Raw genomic sequence first — 27944 nt, 5'->3', positions numbered from 1 at the left:
ATTGGGATTATCTGTAAAACTATCTAAATTCTTAAAGACGTATTAGAAAGAGGTGTTTGGGACCGGTGAAAAGAAGGATGAGAAAGATCAGCAAACGTGTTGATAAACAAGGTAGAAATTAAAATATTCAGATTTATAAGGACCCTTAAAGATACTCTTATCTCTATGACTTAAAGGCTTGAATGAGCAAGGGGAGGTACAGAGAAAAAAGGAAGGTTATCAAATTTTGCCTAAATGGTATTCCTCTGTCTCTTGGTCTGCAAACTAGCCACAGGCCTGGTTTCAAATTAATAGTGAGAATTCTATGTATTTCTGTCACGGGAACCTGAATGGGAGAGTTCAAGCCCCAAAGCCTAAACTGTAAGATAAATTGCTTGGCATCTGGTTAGAGCTTTGAGATGGAAATCACAGCCAGGAGCAACCAAACAGCCAGCATTTTCTTGCCAGGTTAGCCAAATTCTCCTCCAGCCTCAAGGCCACCGGCAGAACCTTTTCTCCCCGCTTCGGGAAAGTCATTCCCCCCTGCCTTTTCCTCCATGTTGTTTTCAACTCCCAAATAAAGTGAAGCGGTGGGTCGCTCTCGCCCATCTCTGGTTCTTATCTGTGCCAGCCAAGAGAAGGGCTGCGTGTTGAGGAAATCTTCAACATGGGTGTGTCGCCTCGCGTTCCACCTTTGCCTGGAGTCTCTGCGTTTCTACCCAAGACTCCGGACACTGGAAAGATTTTGCTCTCCAAAGCTAGACTTGCTGGCCAGTCGATCTTCTGATCGGGGCACCCCATCTTTCTTCCAAGTCCTTTCCCCACCACCACCCGCCGCCGCCCCTTGCACGCACTTCGCCTCTCCCTTTTCTCTCCTCCCTTCTTGGAAAGCCACAGCCCCCTCCGGCTGAGTCAGACCTCGTCCTCCTTCCACAGCATTGCAGCACTTCAGCAGCAAAGCCAGCCTCCCGCTTCTCCACCTCTGCGTTTCGCAGCATCCCTTCTACCGCCCATCTCACCACCATGGCCAGCACCGTTTCAGGTAAACTGAGCGAGGATTTCCTTTTGCTTTCTCTGTAGTCATAACCTGAAAGGGGACTTTTTGCAAGAATTGATGCAATTCACCGTTCTTCTTTCCGGGGGGTGGGGGCACTTGCCTGCAGAGCTGTACCCAAGTAGCTCAGCATCATTGTCTTTTCTTGATTTCAGCTTTCTGGGTTCACTGGCTGCATGGATGGACTAATTATATGGTAAATTTACCTGAATGTGGAACAATTGCATTATTATTATTATTATTATTATTATTATTATTATTATTATTATTATTATAGATTTCTGTACAAATTGGGAGTCAAAAAGGAAAAAGAATAGGATTTAAGAAAATTTGTGTTAAGAGAGCAGGCATTTGGATCATCCAAATCAGAGGTGGATAGCTACAAACTGCTTTGGAGGGAGTGGTCCGCCCATGGCGCTGAACGAAACCCAACACTCGCTGACAATCTTTTCCTGCAGGGGCCATGACACCACTGCATAGCTGCACCCTGTTGCCTTCCCAGAGCAGAAGGCCTGGATGGGGTAGCCAAGAAGCACACAGTGCCTTGCTCTAGGGACTTCTGTGTATGTACAGCTGCTTTCTCATCCTGAACGTGTAGCTGGTTACGCCTTCCATCTTTTTTTCCTTTTAAGCGGATGAAAGGGTGGTGTGGATGGAAGGTGACTGTTCGGTAACCTAAGCGGGAGATGGTTTGCAAAGGTTTCTGAGGACTCTGCCTCTGAAGTGCCATCCTGAAAGGCTTTTAGAAATAGAAGCACGAATCACCTTCTTCTGTTATCTGTCCTCCTCTAAAAAAAAAAACCAGAGAAATTATAGGGAAGCAGCCGCCGTGCACGGAGGAAGGAAATGTGGGGAGAGGAGGGAAGGCAAGGTGCAGACGGGCATCCAGGCACAAACTGGCTGGAAGGAAGATCCTGTTGGGTGCCCTACCCTGCCTACCTCCTGACTGTGGTGCTCCTGTCCTTTCGAAACGCACAGGGATTGAGAGACCCTCTGCCTAAGGATGCTCTGAGGCAGCTGAATCAGGCAGATGCCTTTGAAAAGGAGCCGCTGACCTGTGCTAGAAAATCCACATTCATTGCAGCTGGTTGGAGGGGAGACAGCGAGCGAGCAAGAGAGCCAAAGGGACTCTGGGGCAGCAGCCCCCCCCCCTATTACTTTAGTGCAGAACTGGCCTCTGTTAAGCCAAAGGCTGGTCTTGGCTGCTCCGCCTTGGGAGCAAAAGCTAAAGGAGCTGCTGTGAAAAGGGGGGTGGGAGAGGGGGGAGTACCAGGTGCATTCTCCATATGGCGCTGGGAAACAATCTGGTACTTCCCCCGGCAATCTATTTCAATTTACTGACAATGGGAGAGGGCTTTTAAAGCTGCACATCTTGCCTTGGAGGGCTGTTTCCAATCTTCTTTTCCAATCGGATTAGCAGCCGCATTACTGGATTGGGGAAAAAAAAAAAAAGAGGAAGAAAAGCAGGCTTCCAGGGTAACAGGACTGCCGTAAAGATAAGAGGAGGAGGAAGGTGGAAGAGGTTTGCTGAAGACAAAGCAGAGCTGTCCCCACCGCGATTGCCACCACCCCGCCCTTGCATCTGCATGAGGCAACTCGGGACCTGAGATTGACTGATTGACTGGCTGATTGATTTATTTATTGATTTCATCCCTGCGTGAATAAAAACCAGTTTTCTTTCCATCTTCTTGCCCGGTAAAAGCAGGAAGGAGGGCAATCCGGAGGATATTCGCAGGAGGGCTTGCCTTGGAACATCCCGAGCATTCTAGTAGGGTGCAAGCAAACCATGCCTGCAGCTGAAAAACAGGAGCATCTTTCCTCTGGGTCCTCTTTCCCCTGCTTCCTCGACCGATCCCACTCTCCTGAATGGTCCGTTCCCCACTTAGCTAGCTGAGGAACCAGCAGCACATGCTCAGTGGAAGCTGAGCTGCGGTGTTCGCACGGCCAGGCCAAAGCATTCCGCCCAGGCAGGGCTCTCGCAGACAACCCCAGATATTCCTTGCACACAACCAGGCCACGCCTTCTTGAATGTTCTCCCCACAGAGGCTGCTGCAAAACCGCAGGCATGCTTACGGTGCACGCAGGCCCTTGTATCTCGGCGGGAAGTCGCCACCAGGGCATCTATAGGGCAGAGGAGCGGTTTGAGCCTGAAGCAGTGACCGGTACCTCTAGAGTCAGTTGCTGGTGGAGTTTCCTTGTCATTTGAGGGGCAGAATTTGGTCCACAAGGATGGAATCTGTCGGGGTGGTGTAGGAGAATGTCCCCCCGCTCATTATCTTCAGCCATAGGGGAGATTTTCTTGACCACAGCTTTACCTTGAGATATGAACTGGAGACCGCTCCACCCTCCAAGCTGTTTTGAGATCTGCATATTATTAGAGAATGGCGGATGTAGAATACAAAATATTGTCAGCACAGGCTGCGTAGGAAGAAAACGTTTGGGTCTCCCTCTTCCACACAAAAAGGTGGTTTTCTTGATTTGTGGAGCAACGTAATAATTGCTGTAAATATGTTTCTTTGGAAGTGCACTACATTTATACTGAGATGTTTAGAGAAGACAGGTGGGGCCGCAGTGAACATGGCAAACCAAAGTCTTCTTTAACTGTTGAACGATGAACCTCATTTTCTGGCCCCACAGCTGAATCCTACCGAGGGTTGCATTTTGTTTCCCATATATGTGTGTACGTCTTTCTCCAGCAAGAATGCACAAGTCTGGGTCTAGTTGGGTGCAGATGGTTAGAAAAGAGAAGTGAAGAAAACGTGTGATGGGAAGACTCTAGGCTTGAGCCAGCTGGAAACTGCAGGTCTGATGGATTATGTGCCATCAGGCCTGTGTGGACTCTTAGTAACCACGTGGACAGACCTCCTCCAGGATGATCTGTCCCCAACCTGGTCCTTCAGGTCTTCCAGAGGTACTTCCACCACCAATGTAATTGAGTCCATCTTCCCTTTTCTTTCACCTTTACCAGTTTTATGGGAAGCTGGGTCTTTGCATAAAGTGTCCAGAATATGATCCCTTGAGCCTGGTCATTTGTGCCTTGAGTGAGAAGAAACAAAACAAAACACACAAGTTTGTTTTGTCCATTCATTCCCTCTTCCAGAAGCTGTTTTTTTTACCCATCCACAGACATCCCTGTGTGAGCTGTTGGACAGAAAGGAAGTGAACGAAAAAGATGCTTGTCCTAGACATCTGCTTTTTCTACTATAAAAACCCCTCTCCCTCTTGGCAATGGGATCCTGTCTACTGTATGGACCTCAAAAACAAAGGATCCTCTGAATCTGCACGAGCACGTAGACAAGTTCTAAGAAACCTCATATCTACCATTTACACAGATGGTGTGGCACCATTGATAAACCCTCATCTGCATCTTTTTGCGAAATGTAACGGTACAGAATAGCTAATTCCCATGGAGGTTTTCAACGTGGCGGGTGAGGAGATACTGTAGGTAGCTGAAGCTGCAGAGTTGGCTTTGATAGGAGTGGCAAGTAAGCCTTGCAAATAAATAAATAAGTGTCTTCAGTTAAATACCTTCCTGCCACTGCTAGAAACCTCTCTAAGCTGTATGGAATTGTTCCGCAGCATCAGTTACCTGTCTGTAGGCTCCCGCACAGACTAGCTGGCTGCAGTCTTTTCACCCATCAGTCTGCAATTCCTATCAGTTCTCCCATAATCATGCTGGCAGATCACCTGGGATCCCTTATTGGTTGCAATTCTTTCTTCCTCCTCCTCCTTCTGCTTGAGCTGAATCCTGCTCCCTGATGGATTCTGGTTTTGTTTTTATTTCTCTCCAAGTTATTCCTTTTTTCTAGTTGATTGAGCCCACATCTTTCCTATACATACCTGAAGCAAAGGTTTCCCAGGGAGGGTAAGGGAAATAAAATACAAATTAGTGTATTGCTCATCTCTGGCTTAATTTCATTTTCAGAATAAGGCAACGCCTTCTGTCTACATCAGTTTAGCCAGTCCAGGCATCTAAAGAAGAGAGCTGCGGCTCGCAAAAGCTTCTGCCGTTTACTGTAATGAAGTTCGTTAGCTGAGAAAGGAGCTACCAGACTCCTCCTGATTTTTGGATCCCTGAAGGGCCGCTCCTGTCAACCATTAACAAGGTTATGCAGAAGTAGGAATTTGAGCACCTACAGTTTAGCTTATGGAATAAGAACCCTGTGCTTTGCAGAATTCTCAGCAAAGGACTTTTCCTCTCTTGCTATCTGCCTCCTAATCTAGGCCAAAGTCTTATTTTTCCAGGCCTTTCAAACTGTACTATCATTATTTTACTGCTTCGGGTCTGGATTCTTATTCCTCTTTCTCATTTTTAAATTTATTTTTATTTCTCTGCCCTTTTTAATATTCACCTTTTGCAGCAGAGTTCCTTTCCCTCTGCTCTGTGTTTTAAATTTCTGTCCTGTCCCATTCTGCCTGGATATATTCAATGCATATATAACCAAATCTGGATGTATTTGGCTATTGAGGGAAGCACCCTCTTGGCCAGGAGCTGCCTTGCAGGCTAATTGTATGGGCTAACTCTATAATTCCTCAAAAATCCCTTTGTCACCTGCTTGCAGCAGCCCCCCCCCGCCCCCCCCCCGCACCACTAAATAGGATTTGGGTTCCTGGTAGATTCCCCAGAGTCATTTTCTTTCTCCAGGGCCCCAGGTTCACATGACAGAGCTCAAGTATTGACAGTCTGAGAGCTGAGCAAGCTATTTTCACTTCCCTGCTTCTCAAGAGTCAAAATGGAAGCAAGCTCAAAGGATGAATCCTGTTTAGTCCAGAAGTCTCATCTCAAATATTCTCTGCTTCCCTTTCCTTCATCGTTATCCTTTAAACAGAAGGCATTGCCTTATTCTGGAAATAAGATTAAACTAGAGATAAGTAATGCACTAATTTGCATTTTGCTGTCCTCACCTCCCAGAGAAACCTTCAATCCTACCTGCCCTGCAAGAGGTTAGGCTACTTCCCTCCCTCCCTCCCCTCTCTCTTCCTCCCTCCCTCCCTCCGTCCCTCCCTCCTTCCTTCCTTCTCCCTCCCTCCCTCCTTCTCTCCTCCTCCCTCCCCTCCCTCCCTCCCTCCTTCCTTCCCCCTCTCTCCCTTCCTTCCTTCCCTCCCTCCCTCCCTCCTTCTTTCCTTCCCTCACCCTCTCTCCCTCCCTTCCCTCTCTCTCCTTCCCCTCCTCCCTCTTCCCCCTCCCTCCTTCCTCCCCTTTCCTTCCCTTCCTTCCCTCTCCCCCTCCCTCCTTCCTTCCCCCTCCCTCCCTGCCTCCTTCCCTCACCCTCCCTCCCTCCCTTCCATATCAAAGTCAGTCTCCCTCCCTCCCTTTCTGAGTGTCAGCTCCCTTACCTATAATTCTCCTTTGCTTGGTCTTTTGGCAGGGGATAAGGTGTGTTTAGACTCAAAGTCATAGGTAGCATGTACAAATCTTTAGCATGTACAGACTTTCCAATCCTGTTCCCCTGGAATTTTTTTTTTTTTTAAAAAGCTCTTTGGCAGGCAAAGCTTTTTTCAAACTGTGCTTTTTTGGAACTAATTTATTAAAGAAATGGGCATAAGTGTTCTGTAGTGAACTTCCTGCTGCTACCCATCTTCAGCACTCCAAGACACACATGTACTGTATATTGTGATTGCCCACAGATATTTTTTATGGAGAAAGGGGCGTGTACTATTATTCTCTCTCAAATAAAAAGTGGCAGTGCCTGTCCTGTCCTGAGTGTGTGTGGGGACAAAGGTCCCTTGCATTCCAGATGCAACCTATCAGTAGAGGCGAAGGCTGTGCGTTGGGCTTGTGAAAAAACAGGATCTTGCAGAAACCTTTCAGAGTCTGGTTTTCCATTACTAGCCTGGCAGTTACAAATCTGGTCATTTGGATTCTCAGTCAGCAGATCTACAGGCAGTCCTCGATTAACGTTCATAACTGAGATTGGAATTTTGGTTGCTAAGTGAAGCAATCATTAAGAGAATCTGACCCGATTTTACAACCCTTTTTGCAGCAGTCATTAAGCAAATCACCGTGGGTGTTAAACAAACCATGTGGCTGTTAAGTGAATCACGCGGTTCCCCATTGATTTTGCTTGCCAGAAGCTAGTTGGGAAGGTCAAAAATGGCAATCACGTGACCAGGGGATACTGTGACAGTCATAAATGCGAACCCATTGCCAAGAGCCCAAATCAAGAGTATGTGACCGTGGGGACACTGCCATGGTTGTAACTGTGAGCATCAGTTGTAAGTCGATTTTTTCAGCACTGTCGTAAATCTGAACTGTCACTAAACAAATGGTTGTTAAGTGAGGACTACTTATATCAGCATAATGGTTTTATTGGGTTGGAGCTTGTACTCTATTGAGACAGCACTTCCTAGATATCCTAAGTGTATCTTTTAGCTTTTGTCAATGCATTTATCATTACTCTGGGCAAATTCAATCTAGTTTTTGTTTAAAATGCAAAGTAATGCATTAATGATGCACTTTCCAGCTCCTGATGACCACAGCCATGCCGTATTCTTGGCAGTGTCATAGAAGTCCACCATTGGCTTTTTCTGGGAAGGTTGTTATGGTTTGTGTTTTAACTTCCCATCTGGCCTACAGCTTGAGGATTTCCTGCTGGTTTCCCATCCAGATGCTAACCAGGGCCAATACTTTCATTTGTGAGATCCACCAAGGCTGGCTAGGTGATACCACATACTTTGGCTTTTTATAGTCCTAATACTGGTATAATACAGTTTGGTGTAGTGGTGGAGGCACCAGGCTGGAATCCGGGAGACCGTGAGTTCTAGTCCTGCCTTAGGCACAAAGCCAGCTGGGGGACCTTGGGCCAGTCCTTCTTTCTCAGCCCTAGGAAGCAGACAGTGGCAAACTACTTCCAAAATTCTTGCCAAGAAAACTGCAGGGACTTGTCCAGGTAGTTGTCAGGTCAAGACTGACCTGTACACCCATGCGCGCACGCACACACACACACAGACACAAACACACAAACTGGCATAACAAACAATAACAATAGCAATAACAACAAAGTTCCATCTGAGCTGTGCTCAGCTCCAGGTGACTTCAGGGATATATCCGTATAATTCTGTTAAAGCCGTTTGCCTCTGCCTTTCCTGGCATTTCCACCCCCCACCCCCCAATTTCCCAAAGTAGCCAAAACTCTCTCACTAAAAGGACATATTTAACAGATACAGTAATGGAGCAAGGAAAACAGAATCATATAGATGGGCAAAGTGAACAGCCCAGGGCACATAGGAGCTGATGTGAAGGAGCATGCCAAAGCATGTGCCCTGACCCACCAGACAGGTTTGGAGATAAGCAAGATTGGCTTTTGTTTTTCGCCTCCTTCCCCTCCACCCTTCAGATTTTGGTGATTAAAAAGATATATCTGCTTGTGTTGTATAATAACTTGTCCAGCCTTCCTTAAACAAGTATTTGGAATGGGCTGGAAAAGACTGACAGGAAGGAAGGAAGGAAGGAAGGAAGGAAGGAAGGAAGGAAGGAAGGAAGGAAGGAAGGAAGGAAGGAAGGAAGGAAGAGCTTGGAGCCTGGGACAGGTGGGCTGCAGGAATTAGGGATCAGAATTAGCAAGGAGTCAGTGAGGAACTGTTCAAATGACACATGTGGCATCCCTGGACACTGGGAAATTAGCTTCTTTTAGGCCTCTGAACTGTGGTCCAAGATGGTTCAGAGTTTTCTCCATTTCCTCTGAATTCATCAGAGCTAGAAACTTAGGGAGGCTTTTTAAAGCCTTAGCATTATCTCTGGATTTTTTTTTTACTCTGAAGATCCCAGAATTCCCTCTTCTATGATGAGTAATTTTTCTTATTACCCAGTTTGCTTCAGCAGCACAGCAGGCATGTTCTAAGATCCTGTAGGGATATAAGGCTTTGGGGAGATTAAACAGCTGGAAACGGAACAGCCCAATGCATAGAACACACTAAGGGAAAAGCTGGGTTTCCACAACTCACTGACCTGCCAGCTGCCCATCTCTTCTTAGCTTTTAGTATGTTTAGCCATGCCATCATGCCCCTTCAGCCTCTATGGGTGTCTTGACTGCTTTGCTAGTTTGTTCTAGCCAGTCATCTGCAGTTGGCCAGTCCCATGGCCTTTTTAGTGAGAAAGCAAAGTCCTACGATGTACAGGGAAAATTAATAGCAAGGTCAGAAAGGCATCCTTGGGGAGTCTTTATGCGCCTATCAATCTAAAGCAAAAATGAACCATTGACCAGTGGTGTGCTTTAGTATATAAGCTGTTTCAAGCAATACTTGAGATGTTTCCCATTTTAGTGCTGGCATTGTTCATCAATTTCCCCTCATTAAGGCTTACCATTTATTCACATTCCTTCCCTGTGCCGATCCTTTCATCTTTCAATATGTATTATTGACTTTCTGATCTATAAATCTGTAAGCACCTTTGAAACGACCCCACTGGAGCATCAGATTTTAGACGGTGGACTGCACAACGTCTTCCAACTCTAAAGAGGCAAGACTGCGATATAACACAATGGTTTCCAGCCTATGATCTAAACCCTGCTGCTAGCCACAACAGACAATCCTTGGTGCAGATTGGTATAAATGCATATTCCTTAAATAATCAAAATATTTCATGAGCAAGATTTTGATGCTTTTGCTCAGAATCCTGCAGGATGTGGGTGTCCTACCTTGAAATCTTGCAATATTTCAGTTGGGAAGACCTGAATTATTTGGGCCATTAAAATATTAAATTTACTGACATTTAATTTTAGACCTACGGACATCAACTAAAGTGGGTTGTGTCTGCTCTATGCCCACAGGCCCTGGCTTATGTGGCAGTCCTTGAAAGCATTCAGTGAAACATGATTCTGCACTCTGGGCTGGGGAGTGCAACTTGTTCCCCAACCAGCAGGAAGGCTGCAGAAAGTCTCCTGAGCATATCTTATGATCAAAAAGGTATGGTTCCCATTTCCACACAGACATACCCACACCCAAAAAGGCCAAAGGAAAAGGTTGTGACTATTAACAGCTTTACATACTGTATAACACATTGAATTCTCTACTTGATTTCTGTGTATGTCACATATGTACTGACCTGCAATCCTCACTGGTGCCAGTAGAGCCTGCTTATAATACGGTAATGAACAATAATAGCTTGGCGGCTGGAATTTGAAGACTTGGACTTGGATGCCACCTCAGATGGAAGTTCTGCCTCAGCTTATACTCTTTCAGGCTGGTTATTGAACAGCAATGTAATCAAGGAAAAGGTGCTCATCTGAGTGCAGAGGGAGAAGGAGAAAGGCTCTTAATTGAGTGCCAGAGAGATTTTCTCCATTTATAAAATGGGAGCTTTGGAAATCTTCAAGAAATGGAACAGTTACTGTGTATGGGATCAACAGGCAGAGCTGTAGGTTGGATGAGTAAACTCAGCCATCTCAGCAGATATAGCACCTGAGCAATGTTGTATGGGCTCTGAAGCTAAGCAAGGTTGGGCCTGGTTACCACTTGGATGGGAGAACTGTGAAGATTATTAAGATAGACCAAGAAACCAGGAAAAAAAAACCCCACCATCTCAAAAAAGGCGATGGCAAACCACTTCCATGCTGCTGCTAAGGAAATTACATGGACGTTCCATGAAGCCACCAAGAGCTCAGCTCAATTCCAGAAACTTTACTAATCAGCACCTTGGACAGCACCAAGGCAGCAAACTCGCACAAAACTCATCCGGGGAATTCGCTGCCTGAAGATCCCCTGATGACGACCAAGCTTAGACTTGATAACCAAGATATTTAAGTGGCAGGTACTTTCTGTCTTGTAGGATCAAACAGCAACAGTAAAGCAACAAGCAGTCAAGAAATATGCCACAGACTAGCACTTGGTAGAGTAGCAATAAAAGCTTGGAAAACATACTCAGATGCCTGGATATGGCTATACCTACAAAAATCAGAATTGTGCAAGCCATGGTATTCCCTGTGGCACTCCATGGAAGCCAGTGTTGGAGTTTGAAGAGGCAGGCAATGAAGAGTGTTGATGCCTTTGAACTTTGGTGTTGGAGAAGACTCCTGAGGATACTGTGGACAGCCAAGAAGACAAACAAATGGATCATCCAACAAATCAACCCAGAGTTCTCCCTTGAAGCACAAATGACCAGGCTCAAGGTACCCTACTGCAGACACAGTATGTCAAGACCTAGCTGTCTGGAGATGAAATGGTATGTGGGAATGACCTTGAGGGGCCAGGGGAAGAGATGCTGCCTAAGGAATGATCAGATAAAAGAGGGAGGAGCCAGCAGCTGCTTAATGGTCAGAAACTTAGGAAGGATCCACCCTAATTGATCAGGCGGTAAAAAGAGACGGCAGGAGATTTGTACTTTCAGACTTGCAAGATTCTGTTAATGTGGCCTTACATTAAAGTAGAATTAGCTCATTTCCCATCTGGTTTACCTGGGAGGGCAGATAGGAGAAGGCTCTGATGCTGGGAAAGGTGGAAGGAAAGAGAAGAAGAGGAGGACCAGCAGCAAGGGAGATGGGCTCAGTTCCAGTGGCGATGGGGCTGCCATTGGAAGGCCTGAAGGGCCAAGTTGGAGACAGATCGTCATGAAGAAAATCTATCTATGTGGTCGCCAAGAGTTGACACCAACTCAATGACACATCATCAGTTCCCCTGACTGGCTGCAGTGGCTGGCTTTGACAAAAGCCTTGCTGTGAGGAAAACTCTTCCCTCTCTGAATGCTGTGACCTTCTCCTTTTTGTAGTCAGTCTTCCATTAAGCAGCAGATTTCAATTACAGCAACTCAAACTGTGCTTAAGATGGAATGTCTTAATTGTAGTCAAACTTTAAAGCTTCCTCACCTTAATCTCAACTTTTGATGTTAGCTAGATTGAACACAAAAGGTTACTCTGGAGTTAATTTGCAGACAAAAATCAGAAGGATATAGTGGCCTCAAAACAGGGGTATTCCAGCCTCACCTTTTCTCTTCCCAACGATTTATTTCTTGCACACACCTAGTGGGTGTAGTGAAGATGAGGATACAAAGGAGCAGAAGGAAGTTAACCCTTCCCTCCATCCCATTTGTAGAAACTCTGACTGTGGTCAAGCCACCATGGTGTTTATTTTTGCTACTGTAAAGCAAAAAATAAACAATTTTCACTGCAAGCAACAAAACTGGCTGGGATATCAACCAGAATGGCTGTTCCCAAACAAAACTGGGCTACTTCTGTTTTGCTAGGACATTTGTGCTGTTTTCATAACTAACCCTAACCTATGAGTAGCACCAGATCAGCCAGGATATTTTGTATGACTGCCCCATTGCTACCCTGACTCTGCTCGTCTTCTTGATAAGACTGCAAGGGGCAGCACAGAACACAGTGCTACTAAACAGTAATTCCAAACATGCAACAAGTTTCAACTTAATCAGTTAGTCTTTAGATGCAGTTTGTTGCAAAGAAAGTCCCTTTGAGGAATGAGGGAATTTAGCAGCAAACAATATTGGAACAGAAGAAGCAAATACTACAGCTATATTCTCACAGCCTACTTAACCTGGTTACTGAATCAACCTATTCTGAACCATTAACTTAAAAATGGTTTGCACAATATACCAAGCCAGTAAAATTAAAACTAATCAAGGGCTGGGGTGGGGTGAGGTTGGTGCTAGTAGCATCAAAGGAGATTGGTTGTGGCAGCAGGCTTTTGTTTTTGCTTTTACTGCTTTTTTAGATGTTTGGTCTCACACAACCATTGTGAGCTGCCCAGAGTTGCGTTTCTTAAGATGGGTGGCCATATAAGCCTTTTAAATAACTAACTAAATCACTACATAAATTTAAGTTTAGTGTGTTGTGTAAACACAGCTTAACCTGGTCTTTAACTGATCTGGTTAAGTGCATTTTATGAACAATTAATTCTAACTTACTGGTTCAGAAAGATCTGGAAATTGACAAAGAGGCCTTTTCAAATACCCCTTCCCAAGGATCTTATTATCAGGGGGGAACCATTCATAAATCCCCTCTGCCAAGTGAGTTTCTCCTCAGATTTGTCCACTTTCTTGGACCCAGTGATTAAAGCATAGAAGGCCCAGGCTTTCCAAAGAGTGATTGAAAGGGTAGGAGTGAGGTTCTGAATGGAAAACACTAAACCTTTCCCCTGATAAAGGGAAAGAAGACACATGATTGTAGGCTTATAAAACTCCATAATGTTAAAAAAAGTAAACACATGCATTTGTGTTATATACATTTTTGCTCAAAAAATGAGCCCCATAGTGTTCACTGGATCATATTCCTACTTCACAGTACATGGGACTGCATCTTTCATGGTAATCCTTTGGCCAATCTCATCGGCCACAGGGCTTGGGGGCAATGTCCCTCTATTCACGTAGAGGGGGGGGTCTATGGGGGGGGGTCCTTGTGCCTCTGGAGGAGCCCTTGCTACATCATCAGAAAGCAGGATGAATCCCAGTTTTAATAATAGTTAGGCAGTCTAAGTATTTATTTTATTGCTTTGATCTCTGCTTTGAAACTGTTTATATTGCTTCGGTTTTAAAATGCTCACTGGAGCAGAAAGGGTGCTAGCAATCAAAATAATTACAATTAAGTACATTCCAGGAGAGTGTTTTTGCAAGGATGGGTAGAAACAGGATTTGGGTGGGGGGTGGGCAGATCAAGAAGGCTTTCCACCTGCCAGATCGAGTGGAACTGTCCCACTGAGTTACCTTCAGAAAGAATCTAAAATATGCCAGACCCGGATTTTCCCATCTATTAATGCTGATCAGGCAGAAGGGGGGAATCCAAGCATATCAACCTTCTATCCTGGAAATTTAGGAACTGGTAGCTTCCCTACTACAGAACTAGCACTTGTTCCTTGTTTAGGATTACTCTACCAACTATATTTTTCCTTTGCATGGATTTGGGTTGTGGAGCGCCAGTTCATGTACTGGGAGATGAATCTACTGCAAAATCGGGTCTTTGGGAAACGAGGCTCAAAATCTATGTCTTAATTCATCTTTGGGACTCTCCTCAGCTGGGCTTTCCATGTGTGCATCCATTTACAGAGCCCCTCTTTTGGAGGAGATGGGCGGTAATAAAATTCGAATAATAAGTAAACAAATAAAAATTTACATCCCAGACTTTAGGAAGAGTCAACACTGGGCTTTGTGTGTGGAAAAGCCTGGGTTGAATCCCAGCCTTGCACCCAGGAGGCTAAGCACTTTCAGTGGTGCATGTGCAACGCAGAAGATCCTTTCTACGCACGCACGCACGCACACACGATCCCTTTAACAGACTTGGTTCGCTTGAGTGCGGCTGAGGCAGGGAGCCGTGGTGCTGAAAGGACAGCTCCCCCTCTTCAACCTTCTGCCGGCGGATGCACCAAAAGAATGGCAGACCAAGCTATCTTCTGCGGGGGCTGACGTTTGAGCCAAGGTGGCGGTTCTGCTGTTTGTAGAGGGCAGCCAAAGAATGGTAGCTCTGAGAGAATCGGCCAAGGGAAGGACAATCTCGTTCTTTCTCTTGCTGAACAGCTCCACAAAACTGCTGGGTGACCAAAGGCGGCTCCAAGCGGAACACTCAGTTACAGTTTCACTGGACTGCAAGGACAGTTCGGGGCAGATGCGTCTCCAGATTTCTCTCCCCCCCCCCCCCGGCTTTCTCTGATACACCCCCTGCCAAGAGAACTGCTCCTCCCCTCCTTTGGGTGTATGTTGTCAGGAAGCAGCTAATTGCTCCTGATCGCTGGCGCCAAGATGGAGCGACAGGGTCCCCAATGCCAGGAACTGTACACACCCCTCTTGTCCCATTAGCTTTCTTCCAGCAGCTGGGTCCTTTGTCTCCTGCTTGTTTCTGTCTTCTTGAATAAGCGGGATCTTTATGTTTTAGGGTGTTGGAAAGCACGAAGGCTGGAATGGGAAAAAAAGATCCCAGCGCAGGGGTCACTTGTAAGACAACACAGCTGAAATGCTGAAGGTCCTGCAAGATATGTAGCAAGATGCCTGGGAGAATGCACAATCTAGTTTTGCTTTATCCTTTTCATCTTGTCTGCATTCACATAAACATTTAGCCAGGACAGTTAAACATCTTGTAGTTGTATGGGTACAATATGCCAAGCTTGCTTAGTGCTAACCCTGGCTGCATGTGTGTGTGTGTGTGTGGCCATACTGACTCATGATGTACAATCCATTGGGTTAGGTTATTGTTCAGTGTACTGTGCAGACCCAACAATGGGTTACTGTAATCAGTTAACAGGTTTCATGTGTTGTGAAAGCAGTCATAAAATTTCCAACAGTAGATACAGGTTCCAAATGATGTTTTATTGCATTTTTATTATATGTTCTGTTCTCAATAGAAGAGACTATTATTAATTAAATTAGGAGTGCCATGTTGGGATGGCTAGATTACTCTACTGCAGTGTTTCTCCACCTTGGCAACTTTAAGACGTGTGGACTTCAACTCCCAGAATACCCCAGCCAGCCATGGGGAATTCTAGGAGTTGAAGTCCACACGTCTTAAAGTTGCCAAGGTGGAGAAACCCTGCTCTGTTGAGAGGTAGGCACTTTTATTTATTTATATAGTAAAGGTAAAGGTTTCCCTTGACGTAAAGTCCAGTCGTGTCCGACTCTAGGGGGCGGTGCTCATCTCCATTTCAAAGCCGAAGAGCTGGCATTTGTCCATAGACACCTCCGTGGTCATGTGGCCGGCATGACGACACGGAACGCCGTTACCTGCCCGCCGAAGCGGTGCCTATTAATCTACTCACATTGGCATGTTTTCGAACTGCTAGGTGAGCAGGAGCTGGGGCTTAAATCAGCTTTCTTAAAATGTCACCTAATGCAGATATAAACCCCACTTAAAGTAGGCTGAAAGGCACATTTTATTTTTCAAGTTCATTCTTGTCCCTAATGTTCATATGCTGTTTACTGCAGTATGTGAAAATAAAAAGATGAAAAACGGGCATTGCTGCCCACCAGCCAGGAATCATTTGTAAAATAGAGTGGAGCCAAACATTCAAAGCCAAGTTTGGATTTAATGTGATTCCCATGTTTTAATTTCTATTTATTTGTTAAATGTTTGTCCTGTCTTTCCTCAAAGGTCTTAAAAGTGTCGTTCCTAACATTTCCCTCTTCCAATTTTATCCTTGAAGCGATTTTGGGGAACGGGTTGGTCACACAGACATTGACTGCCCCAAAGTTATCCAGTCAGCTTCTGTGACTAACGGTGGATTTGAACCTGGTCTATACTACACTGCACTAGTACAAGTGTGCCCATTTGTTTCTATGGCTGCGTATGTTATCCATGTGCATGCTCATCAGGTTTCCTCTTTTCAAGCCACAGGTCAGAATGACAGAACATTTGTCGTACATTCTTGCTGGGCCATTGTCTTTTCTAATGAAGTGACTTCCCTATGAGTTTTTCAGAAGCAATAGACAAGAACGAAGATAATTACACTGAGATGCAGCCCCAGTGTTTCGGTTCAGTGGCATCTTGGAGACATAAATTCATATCTCCATTTTCTCTTGGCTACTTGATCACCTAAAGCGGCATCCAACACTAATTATGCTATTCACACTTTAGGGCTATTAATTCTGCGATTTATATAGCCCCAATCTGAGAAGCGTTTTCTTGGTTGTTGTAAATTGAACATTCTCTGCCGGAGCTGCCTTCCTGTGGAACGCCTTCCCAGCAGACATAAGATTCATGCCCTCATGTTTAACATGCATGGAATGTTCAGGCGGCTTTGATTTTCCAATGTGCATTTGAGGACTGAGGTGGGAGTAGTTACAGGCCCCTGGGTGTGTGGTAAGTTCTTTCTGATGATACCAGTGCGGTGTTCTATGATTATGATTGTCTGAATGCATCATTATTGTTAAAATGTATTTTTATGTCTTTTAATCATTGTGTTACTGTTGATAGTAATCAACAGTATTATGTGCTGTTGTTGTAGTGTAGTATTTTATTTCTTGGGGGCTGCTTAGAGTCAAAAGGATTAAAACAGCATGAAACCACTCAAAATAGATAATTGGATCCTTCTTTGGCCAGTCCCCCAATCCTGTATATTTATTATGTTTACTCTTCCCACTTTAAGAATGAAAAGGAAGTTGCCCAGAACCACACAGTTCAAGATAGAACTTACTTATTTCTCTAGACCATAGTCTATTCTTCTGTTAGAATAGCTGTGCCAAACTGGTATTCTGACCTCTATTTTTTTTTTCATTTTATTCTTCCTTGCTTTTCATTATGAGACATAACCAAGTCAGAGAGAAGTCCAGGTCCCAGCATGTGTTTCTTGGCTACTGATGTTAAGCTCAGGGAGAAACATTACTCCATCAAAGCAAGCAACCACCAGTTATAGCCCAGGACTGGTAAAAGGAAGCATCCACCGTATTACATTGGCAAAATGGATCTGCACAACTTTACTTTACATCACATTACTACTGAAGACCTGGCTGTGCGCCTGGGCCTAGGGTCCCGAGTGTGTGAAGGCCCCCATTCCCTGGCTGTGCTGACACTGACGGGCTTTAATCTCTCTTGGCTGAAGCAGATAGAGTGACCTTAGCATATTAACATTGTTATATCAAGTATCAAGAAACAGCCATTGATTAAAAAGACACAGAAAGGGCTCATGAATAGTATGACGTTACTTCAGGTCCCTTCCATAGAACAGGGCCATCACCTGGAATCCAGGTCTGCAGTCTGTGTTGTGGCGCCTGCACTTTGTAATACCCTCCCTCCCACCCCAACAGGTGGATAGTCCCCACCCTGTTGGCCTTCAATGATGCTCTAAAAACTTGTTTTTTTTCGCCCCCCCTGCAAGCAGTGGGTTAGGATGCTGGATGAGCCTTTCTCAAAAATGGTTTACAATTCTGAACATCTTGTGTCTGGGGCCTCAGTTTGCACTGTTATATATTGTATTGTGGTTTTATGTTTATTGTTTATCTTTGCTTTCTAATCCCATTTTAGCTACCCAGAGTCACATTTTGTGAGTTGGGTGGTCATATAAGTTGTATAAATAAAAAGGAAAAAAATAAATCTTTCACTGTCAAGTTGAGTGGTGATTCTAGGCCCTCCCTCCCAAAATTCCACCTTGACCATCTCATATACTGTAGCATCAAAGTATATTCATGTAGCTAATGAAGCAGAACAAGACATCGTTGGTCACACTGGCTGGGATTTACAAGAGTTGTCGCCCATTGATTCTGGGGAGCATTAGATTATGGAAAGCTGCATTCGACCATCCTCAACTTTCATTTTTATTCTGTTTCTCCAGCTTACAAAGAGAAAATGAAGGAGCTGTCTCTGCTTTCACTGATCTGTTCTTGTTTCCATACCCAGCCACATCCCAATACCATCTACCAGTATGGAGGTAAGTGGCACAGATGCGTATGACCTGCAGAACCCCAAACTAGTGCCTCCTAGAGATCTTGGGACTACGGTACCCACAATTCCCCTTGCTGGGTCAAGGAGGATCAAAGGAGTGGAGGGCCAATTGTGGACAGCTGATGTACACCGTTGCATTTCAAACTGGACAGACCCTCATCTTCTTTGCAAAATTGCTGGCTGTATCTTGTCTGTAGTCAGGAGTGGGACTCACTCCATTTTCATCATCCTGTGACAATGGGAGGACCAAATGCTGCCTTGAGTATGTGAATGGTCCATTCATCAAAGAGTAAAACCACAAATATTGCCTTGTGCTCATATGAAAGGGACCACAGCTTGCAGGAAATGAAGGGACAGGAAAGCCTGTTCCATTGTCTGTCAGATCCTAGTCTCACTCCTGATCCAACCCCTCTGATTCCTTCAGGACATGCCCATTCTGCAGTTTAGCAGATGGAGAGAGCGGAACAGGAGGCTGTTCTTCTGGCCTGCTTTGGACAATGTCTCGTATCAGTTTGCTGAGGTTCCTATGGGGAAAAGGCTGACATATATATAAATAAAATAAGACAAGCTAAAAAAAAATCAATTCATGCAGTCACCTGCAAATCATCAGGCACTGAGTAATCAAGTGATGTAAATATACATGTGATTCAGTCCTTATTTTCTTTAAGTCCCAAGGAAGTCAGTGAGATTTAAATAAACTGCTTAGAATTGCAGATTTATGTACTGCAGAAGTGTGCTATTTCACTATAAATGGGTTCGGCTTAATTTGGCTTTAGCTTTGCCTGTTGTATGAACACATACCATTGTGTTACCGTATGTGAATGGTGGAAACCCAGCCTCTGTGGCTTATTCAATGAATCATGGTTAAAAATTCAGAGTTAGCATGCTACCAAAACCGACTCACTGCTTTATCTAGCCATGGTTTGTTAAATAGACCCTTATGACATTCAGGCAGCTGCTAAAAACCTGGTTTTCCAAGGCCTTGGGACAGGGAGGTTACAGGCCCCCCTTTAGTTATATTTGCCTTATGGCTAGGTGTATTGATCTTCCAGTCAGCCAGGATCTCTTTTCTAAAAAGAATCGTTTTTCTTTTTATCTATAAGCTGCCCAGAATTGTCATGGAGCCAGGCAGCCTCAAAATTTGGATAACTAACTACCGTAACTAAATAAAAGAAGCCACAATTGGCTGGTCTTTCTCACGGTGATAGCTATAGGTCTAAAAACCACAGTAGCGAGGTTCAAAAACCAACCAGGGATTTTTACACAATACGTCAATACGGCCATTGATTTATGATGGGAAGGAGGGAGATCCAGATAAGAGTTAAGAACAATTCAGTGAAGTGCCAGATGGCTGGAGGGGAGGAAGTGCTGTCCCTATCTTCAAAAAAGGGGAAAAGGCCAACCAGCTATAGACCAGTCAGTCTGGATGTGGGAGTAACGCTGAGAGCCAAGGTTTCCCACAGCCGGAACGCCGGTTCTGTCAACAGCCAACTTCCACCTAGGACAGTGGTGTCCACAGGGAGGACAAGGAGTCAGAGTGATGCAAGCATTGTCATAGCATCACAACACCCCCCCACCCCTTTTGTGTGTGTTGCAACACTGCCTGTATGCCCAAGAGAGTGGTGCTTGCAGTGCCTGTGCAACACTGATTTCATCATTCTGATAAAACCAGCAGACACCCCTGGCCTCACATTAAGCCTGAGGAAGGCAAAGCGAGGTGTTCGCTGAGCTTTGGGAGAGATGGGAAAAAGCAGCATTGTATTTAAATTGCAGCGCCCGCTGAGGAATCTGCACTCTCACGTTGACAAGCAAGGGGGCACAATCAAACGCTTAAGCGGCTTCATCCTGTTTTGCAATAAAGATTCTGACCTAGCTGGGCCTTGTGGAGCACCTGAGCTGCTTCTCCTGGGTTCAGCAGTGACACTGATATCAGGGACGAATCTGGAGCAGATTGAAAAGGAACTGATTTGCAAGGACGCTGAAATCAATTTAATAATTACTGGATGTCAGCAAAGATTTGTCAAGAACAAACCTTGCCAGAGTAACCTTATGTCATTTTTTGACTGAATAGGCTCCTTAATAGATTGCGGGAATGCTGTAGGAATGATATACGTGTCTAGACATCAATAAAGCAACTGACGAAGTATCTCATGACATGCTAATTAGTAAGTTCGTTAAGTGTGGAGTACACGGCTGACAATGCAATGGACCCACAGCTAGCTTGAAAATCCTCAGAGAGTGCTTATCAGTGGTTCGTTATCAAACTGGAGAGGGGTGTCAAGCGGATGCCCCAAGAATCAGGATACTCTTCAATATTTTCATTACTGAAGGAATGCTTATCAAATTTGCAGATGATACAGCATTGGGTATGATACCTGACAGAAATAAAACTCAGAACAGTCTAGATAGGTTGGGGAAATCAGCAGAAAGTAACAGAATGTGAGAGAGACAAGTGTGAAGTCCCTCATGTAGGGAAGAAAAATCAAGCATATAGATATAGGGTGGGGGCTATCTGGTTTGATAACTGTGCTTGTGAAAAAGACTTTGGAATGGTTGATTGTGAAAGCGTATGAGTCAGCAGTGTGATAGAGCTGAAAATTTAGGCTGCATCAACAGAACTATAATTTTCAAGTTGTGGGAACTTACTGTTCCGTTGTTTTGCTTCGGCCACACTCCACGCCAAGCTCTGTGTCCAGTTCTGGGCAGCACAGATAATGAGAGATTCAGAGATATTAGAACAGGTTCAGAGAAAGGTGATGAAGATGATCATGGAGCCAGAAACCAAGCCCTAGGAGGAAAGGTGGAAAGAGCTGGGTAACAGCCTTGAGCAAAAGGGTGACCAAGGATGGCTATGATAGCACCCTTCAAATTCCAGAACAGATGCCATACAAAAGGTCGTGATCAGTTCTCTCTTGTTCCAGACCGTAGGACATGGAATAATGGATTTACATTACAGGAGGGCAAACACATGTGTCCTTAGTGTGCTGTCAAGGATCCCTGTTTCTTCTTCCTTTGCTAGTACATTTCCTTCCTTTCCACCCAACACACTAATTCAGCCCGCCTAACAACTCCAAGACATGGGCAATGTGGATCGAGATAAATTCGGCTCCCTTTTCCCACCACGTTAAAACTTACGGTCATCCACTGAAACTCCGTGTAGTTCAGGACCAGTAAAATGATTTATTTACACAAGGGGTGGCTGAACTGTACAAAATCACGACCATCCGAGGTTGTTACGGTCACTTAAAAAAAAAAGAAGGACTGGATATATTCATGGAAGATCAGGCTGTCAAGGGTGACTATTAGCTTGATGAGTGTTTGTTTGTTTTACTCTGCTTATATGCCACCCCTTCCCCAAAAGGCAGCTCTTCCTGAATCATAAGCAGCTTACCCCAAACATCAGCTGTTAGGGAGAAACAGTGGAACAGGCCATCGTCCAGGTGTGTGAGAAACCTTGCTGGATTCAGCAATGGGCATCTCATATTCTTAGGTGGGTACGAGCAACTTGCCAGTGAGCTGTTAGAGCCATCACAGTCAACGCTGGACGCATACTTCAAAATCAATCCTACAGCACGTCCATAGAGTTGGTAGCTTTTATTATCAGTATAAATTTCATCAGTTCCTATTTAGCATTCAGAACTAAACTAACTATGCAACTAAATGAATTGGGTTACTTGTTTATGGAGAAGGGTGCATTTAAATCCTTCAGTGGTGGATTCTTGACTGTATGGGAGAGAACCAAATGGCGATGGTCAATAAGAAATGAATCCATTCATTAGTAAGGACCAAAAATGATGCAGCAATACTTCCTGTTAAATCTGACCCATAACCCTTTTCACTTGCTCAGATATGGAGGTCAAGCAATTGGACAAGAGGGCTTCTGGCCAAAGCTTTGAAGTGATTCTGAAGTCCCCCTCTGACTTGTCCCCTGAAAGCCCAATTCTCTCCTCTCCCCCCAAGAAGAGGGATCTGTCCCTGGAGGAACTGCAGAAGAGATTGGAAGCTGCAGAAGAGAGAAGGAAGGTAATGGGATTGTCAACAATTGTTTATGGATTGCTCGCTGATCCTTCCCCAAATTTATCCTCAGAAAAGTTCTTACCACAATTCCCTGGCTACAGCTAACATCGTATGCTGATGAATACCTGGAGGAATCCTTGGGACCCTATGTCCGAAAGTCCTCCAAAATACTGTCCGTGGGCAGAAAACTGAACAAGAAATTCCAATCAAAATCATATATATCTATATATTACTACTGTACTGCTTTAGCATTAAGTGCTTAACATGCTTAGCAGTTATTTGTATACCAGAAGGGCATTTATGTCTTGTATGTCTATTTCTCTGAACTGTGAAGCCCTTCTCATTGTCCCTTAGTTACCTTCCAGTTAAACTACTGCATCATGCTCTACGTGGAGCTGCCCTTGAAGACCACTCAGAAACCAATGGTCCAGAATGTAACCATGCAAGTAGTTACGGGTATTTCCCCACATAATATTTCTGCCCTGCGAGCTGCATGGGTTGCCAGTGGGATTCTAGGTATAATTCAAGGTTTTGCTTGTCATCTCCAAAACCCTACATAGCTTTGAAGTTGAGTACCTTTGGAATCATCTCTCTACTGTCCTTTTTGCCTGACCAGTAAGATCTGGTGGCGTTGGCGGCTGAGCACGCCCTGTGGTACAGCTTTCTTCCTGAGGTCTGTATGGCTTCTACCCTGATGGGCTTTCGTAAAGCTCTTTGGGATAGGGTGAGGCGATCTACTTCCTGCAGCTGTTATCTTTATTACTGGGATGGAGTTGGCTTATCTTTCCCCCAGTTGTGTTACATGTATTATTGTTTCTCTGGCTTCTGTTTTGTTTTGTTATTCCCATTTTTCTGTTTTAAATCCTTCTATATAAGTTGCCTAGAGTCACTCTGGCAATAAGAGGCAGCATACAAGACAGAGAAATAGATAAATGTGTTCTGTGACATTTTATGGACAGCGGGGCTTTTTCATGAGTAAAATGAAATCCAGTGAAGAGTTAACTGAAAAAATGAAGGAAAACTCAATACTTAAAGAGAAAAAAAAAGTAATTTTTTAGAAGACGCGTTAGACTGAGTTCTTTGGGCGGAAAGCAAATTTTCCAGATCTTTTCCTATTTACACTTAAGCTAACCATAACACTTTGATAGGGGGGTGTTGGAGAAAGAGGTATGATGGGCTCAAAACCCTTTTATTTTCATAGAATTTCAAGGCTATTGGCCAATCATTGTTAACAGGGCTGCACCGTGTGTGCAAGGGAACCAAAAGAGAAGCTAAGCGTCTTTCTCCAACCTGCCCAGCTCCAGATGTGCTAAACTTGCAATTTCTGGACATCTCGGCCAGTAGGGTCTGAGACTGAAAGTTTGAAGAATGGCGTTTCCAACCGATCTCCCCAGCCCCCGTTTGGGGGAGGCTAAATTAGCATGCAATAGATACCAGTAGAGCCCCCCATCTCACAGCAGTGGTTGAAAGTATTGTGATATAGGAGAGCCAGATGCTGTGACAAACTCACAGGCTGAAAGCATCGGAAGGATGATGCACAGATCCTCCCTGGGACAGTTTCACAGGCCATTGGCTACTCAAGAGCTCTTTAATCGCCTCTGGCTTATGGATTTTATTACAGAACCAGGAAGCTCAAGTCCTGAAGCAGCTTGCAGAGAAGCGAGAACATGAGAGGGAGGTGTTGCACAAGGCCCTGGAGGAGAACAACAACTTCAGCCGGCTGGCTGAGGAGAAGCTCAACTACAAGATGGAGCTAAGCAAGGAGATCCGTGAAGCTCACCTAGCTGCCTTGAGGGAGCGACTCCGCGAAAAGGCAAGGGCTGAGGCCTCCCCACTAACGGATCCCAACAGGTCATGTTCCTGACCCCACCCTGCCCCAGTTGTGAGCCTCTGGGCAGTGCATGCGGAGAATAATAATGACAGCAGATTAGATCACAGCAACACATAGATGAGCATCTGCAATCAGACAACTGGGGCCGAAAGCACAATAGAATATAAGGTTTAACCCCTTTGCAGGACGCAGGGAGGGGAAGCGTGTTCCAGAAAAGGCCTGGCTCCTTGTCCAAGTCCCAGCTACGTCCCGCAGAAGAGGGACTCTCAGCAAGCTCTCGAGATGTTTGGACTGGACGGGCAGAATCAGTTCTGGCCAGGCCGTGCCTGATATAACCTAGCGCTCTGCCGTTCAGGGCTTGGAACGGGGCCTGGAAGCCTATCGATAAAATGACTTCGAGAGCTTTAAAGCAGTGTTTCTCAACCTTGGCCACGTTCAGATGGGTGGACTTCAACACCCAGAATTCTGGGAGTTGCAGTCCACCCATCTGAACGTGGCCAAGGTTGAGCAGTACTGCTTTAAAAAATACACCCAGCTCTAATTATTCATTTTACTTCCATTACCAATACTTCTTTTATTACTCCCAAAACCTCATCACAGTACAGATAAAATCAGAGGATCAAAAAGCAGCACAATAATAATTAGCACTACATAACAGCAGGATCCAAGACGGGGAGATCGCAAAATCCAGTATCCCCCAATGTTCTCCTATCGTGTGCGACAAGAGAGGCATCTACAGTCTACCCCCATCTTCTGGGGGGCACCTTGTTCAATTTACTGGCCCTGTCGAAACCGTCAGACAAACCTGTTCTGCTGCAGCCACCCGGCGGCACTTAAAGCATGGTCAGAGTCAACGGGAGAGTGCACAAGCCGAGATAGTCGGCACTGAGCTGCGATTTATTTTCAAGGACAAACGCAGCACCGGAATGGGAGGAGGATTTTTAACCATCTTTTCTCAGCATTTTTTTTTTGGGGGGGGGGCGTGTAGATACTATGATGGAGCAAACAGCAGCTCTGTTTGAGAGGGCAGGGGGCTTGGGGCAGGGGGGAAATTGCCAAGGAAGTAAAAGCTATGAAATGCCTTTTCCCAGCACGATGACCTGGATGTTTCCTTTCCCTGGCACATTCCGACTTTGTATGACTAATCCCCTAGGGCCAGGCCTTAAGATATGAGAACACAGTCTCTTTCTGCCAGGGCAGTTTAACGAGGCTATCCCTCTGGAGCAGTGCTGCTCAACCTTGGCCACTTTCAGATGTAACATAGCTGGCTGGGGAATTCTGGGAGTTGAAGTCCACACATCTGAAAGTGGCCATGGTTGAGAAACTCTGGAGTCTCCTCAAAATCTGTGAGAAGTAACTTGTGTGAAAGAAGAAATCGCGTCCCTTGCTTAGGTGTAAATCTGGGGTGGGGTAGAGGAAGTGGCTGCAAGCCAGGGAAGAGACACCCCAAACCTCCTTCACGTAGCAGCTGAAAACGACAGGGCTTCCAGCTGTTGAGAGAGTTGGGGAGAACTGCCTCAGAATGCAGCCGAGAGCTTCTCAACCACCCCAACGTGCTTTGTTGAACTGGAGTGCACAGGGCCTCCTGACCCATCCCCCAAAGGGGCATGAGCCCTCTAGGAATGCCAGGGGGGCATGTTTTCTGCCACCACCACCACCACCACCCCAACTTTACAGTCGTGGTCCCTTGGTTTTGGGAGTTACAGTTTGCAAGATGGACAGTGCTGCAACTCAGGGTTCCTCAACCCCAGCAACTCTAAGCTGTGTGGACTTCAACTCCCAGAATTCCCCAGCCAGCATCCTGGGAGTTGAAGTCTGCACAGCTTAGGGTTGCAGGGGTTGAGGAACCCTGCTGCGACTGATCTGCTTATCCCTGCAGACTACTGTACTGTGTTCACACCAGTATCGTGTCCATGTTTTTCAGGAACTGCACGCAGCTGAAGTGCGCAGAAACAAGGAACAACGGGAAGAGATTTCTGGATAAAAGGCTTTTCTACACAGCTAGCACCTGCTTCCTAATAACTCACAAACAAATCCCAACTTCTTCTTCTTGTTCTTCTTTTTTGTCTAGACAGGGCAACATCTGGTTTCTCCATTTCTTCCGTCTCCCCATTTCCCTGCCCTCTGGTGTACAAGCTGCATATCTTTCTCCTCTCTGTGTCTTTAACATGGAGGTTCATAGAGACCTCCCAGCAGAATAGCAATTAGTTTACCCTGAATATAGAATCCATAAACCAGCTTTTCTTTGGGCTCTTCAAAGAAAAAAGCAAACGTTTTAACACACAAGAATTAAGGTAGCACTTGGGATGTGTTGGGCAACGTTGCAAAGGGCTGCTCTCTATGAACCCTCATTGCTCTTATTATTCGGCCCCAGCCCAGGAACACTATGGGACTGGCCAGACAGGATCCTTCCCTGTCAAGAATGGCAACAAGGCCAATCTCACACATCCTGTGCTTAAAGAATACATCTTGAGTTAAGTGCACACTGCAAATGGAAAAGCAACTTTCTGTTTGCAAGCAGGTGCATTGCACGCATGCATCCGAACCATGATTTGCTGTGGCTTCTTCCTTCAGACCCCCATCTCGGTCTGCCTGTATACGAGCAAATGAGTCATAAGAGGCCACTGCTTTCTTGGTGGTGGAAGTTATGACTAGATAGTTGAGAGATTCGATTAAGAGACACCTCCTGCAGTTTCATTTTTGCTTCCTTGATTGATTGACAGGTGATGGTAGATTTGTTTAAGGGGCTTGAGTTTGAAGAGCACATTAAAAAAGCAGGAGAGCAGGCATGATCTGCTGCCCTATTCAACCTCAGACCTAGTCAGGCTTTTAGACTGAACGGTACTTTATTTTCAGAAGACCTCTCTCCAGGTTTAAGGATCATGGGGCAGCAGAGTCATTATGTATGGCATGTGGTCTTTGGCATCATAGCGCAGAAAAGGTGCCTGGCTAGACAGCTACCAACAAGATCTTAGCTAAACGTTGTCCCTGGAGACAGTCAGCTAACTTTTCTCTAAAGACGGAAGTGTCTTGTAAGAAGCACAGCCTGGTCTTTTTGTAGTAAAGGATGTAAGAACGGGATAATTTCAGCCTCAGTTAAGTACAATGAAGCAAGTTACGTACAGTGGGCGGCTGCCTCAAATAAAGGATCGAGAAACATAAAAGAAACGGGTGAAGCTGCAGAAGTAATGGAATGCTGAAGTGAGCGAATGTTTGGACTGCAATACTCTCTCCCTATCCGAAGTAGGGTGTTTTAGGCACATGTAATTTTGAATAGTTTAGAAGTCTGTAAGAGCTGATTTTCCCTTTATTTTTTCGAACGGGATCAGGCAAGTACCAGATTCTGAATGGCAAAACATACGCCAGCATCTATCAAGTGTGACTGTTACTTTTTTCATTTACAGTTCATCTTTTAGTTCGCGGCATACTTTAAAAAACAAACACCAGGAGAGTAAAAGGCTTATTTAAACTGCAGGGAAGCAAACAAGAAGCCAGGAAAAACAAAAGACGATCACCCCAGGTTTGTCAGTTCTCGAATGTCTGATAAGAAAATAGGCCTTATGAAGGCACACTGAAAGAGATGAGCTGTTTTAATGGGCAGAAGTTTCTAACCCCCACTGCGGCATTTTAATTCAGCAAAAACAACCCATCAAATATCAGAGTGAGTGTCATTTCCAACTGTCCTTCTCAGGACTTGTATTGTGACATTTTAACCAAAATATAAAGTGGAGTTTTTGCATCAGTTCTTCTAGGA

The 27944-nt window shown here is 45.1% G+C and overlaps 1 protein-coding gene across 1 annotated transcript; it reads left to right on the top strand.

The window, feature by feature from the left end:
* Positions 1-889: 889 nt before the first annotated feature.
* On the top strand, positions 890-27944 carry STMN3 (stathmin 3). Its single transcript, XM_063296873.1, has 5 exons — positions 890-1021; positions 18233-18328; positions 22190-22365; positions 23981-24172; positions 26115-27944. The coding sequence occupies exons 1-5, from the start codon at positions 1003-1005 to the stop codon at positions 26172-26174; spliced, it is 543 nt and encodes a 180-aa protein (XP_063152943.1). The 5' UTR covers positions 890-1002; the 3' UTR covers positions 26175-27944.

This window comes from Candoia aspera, chromosome 3, assembly GCF_035149785.1.
Source record: "Candoia aspera isolate rCanAsp1 chromosome 3, rCanAsp1.hap2, whole genome shotgun sequence".
Classification (NCBI taxonomy): Eukaryota; Metazoa; Chordata; class Lepidosauria; order Squamata; family Boidae; genus Candoia; species Candoia aspera.
The sequence above is the reverse complement of the archived record's forward strand: the minus strand, read 5'-3'. Positions and strand labels throughout refer to the sequence as shown.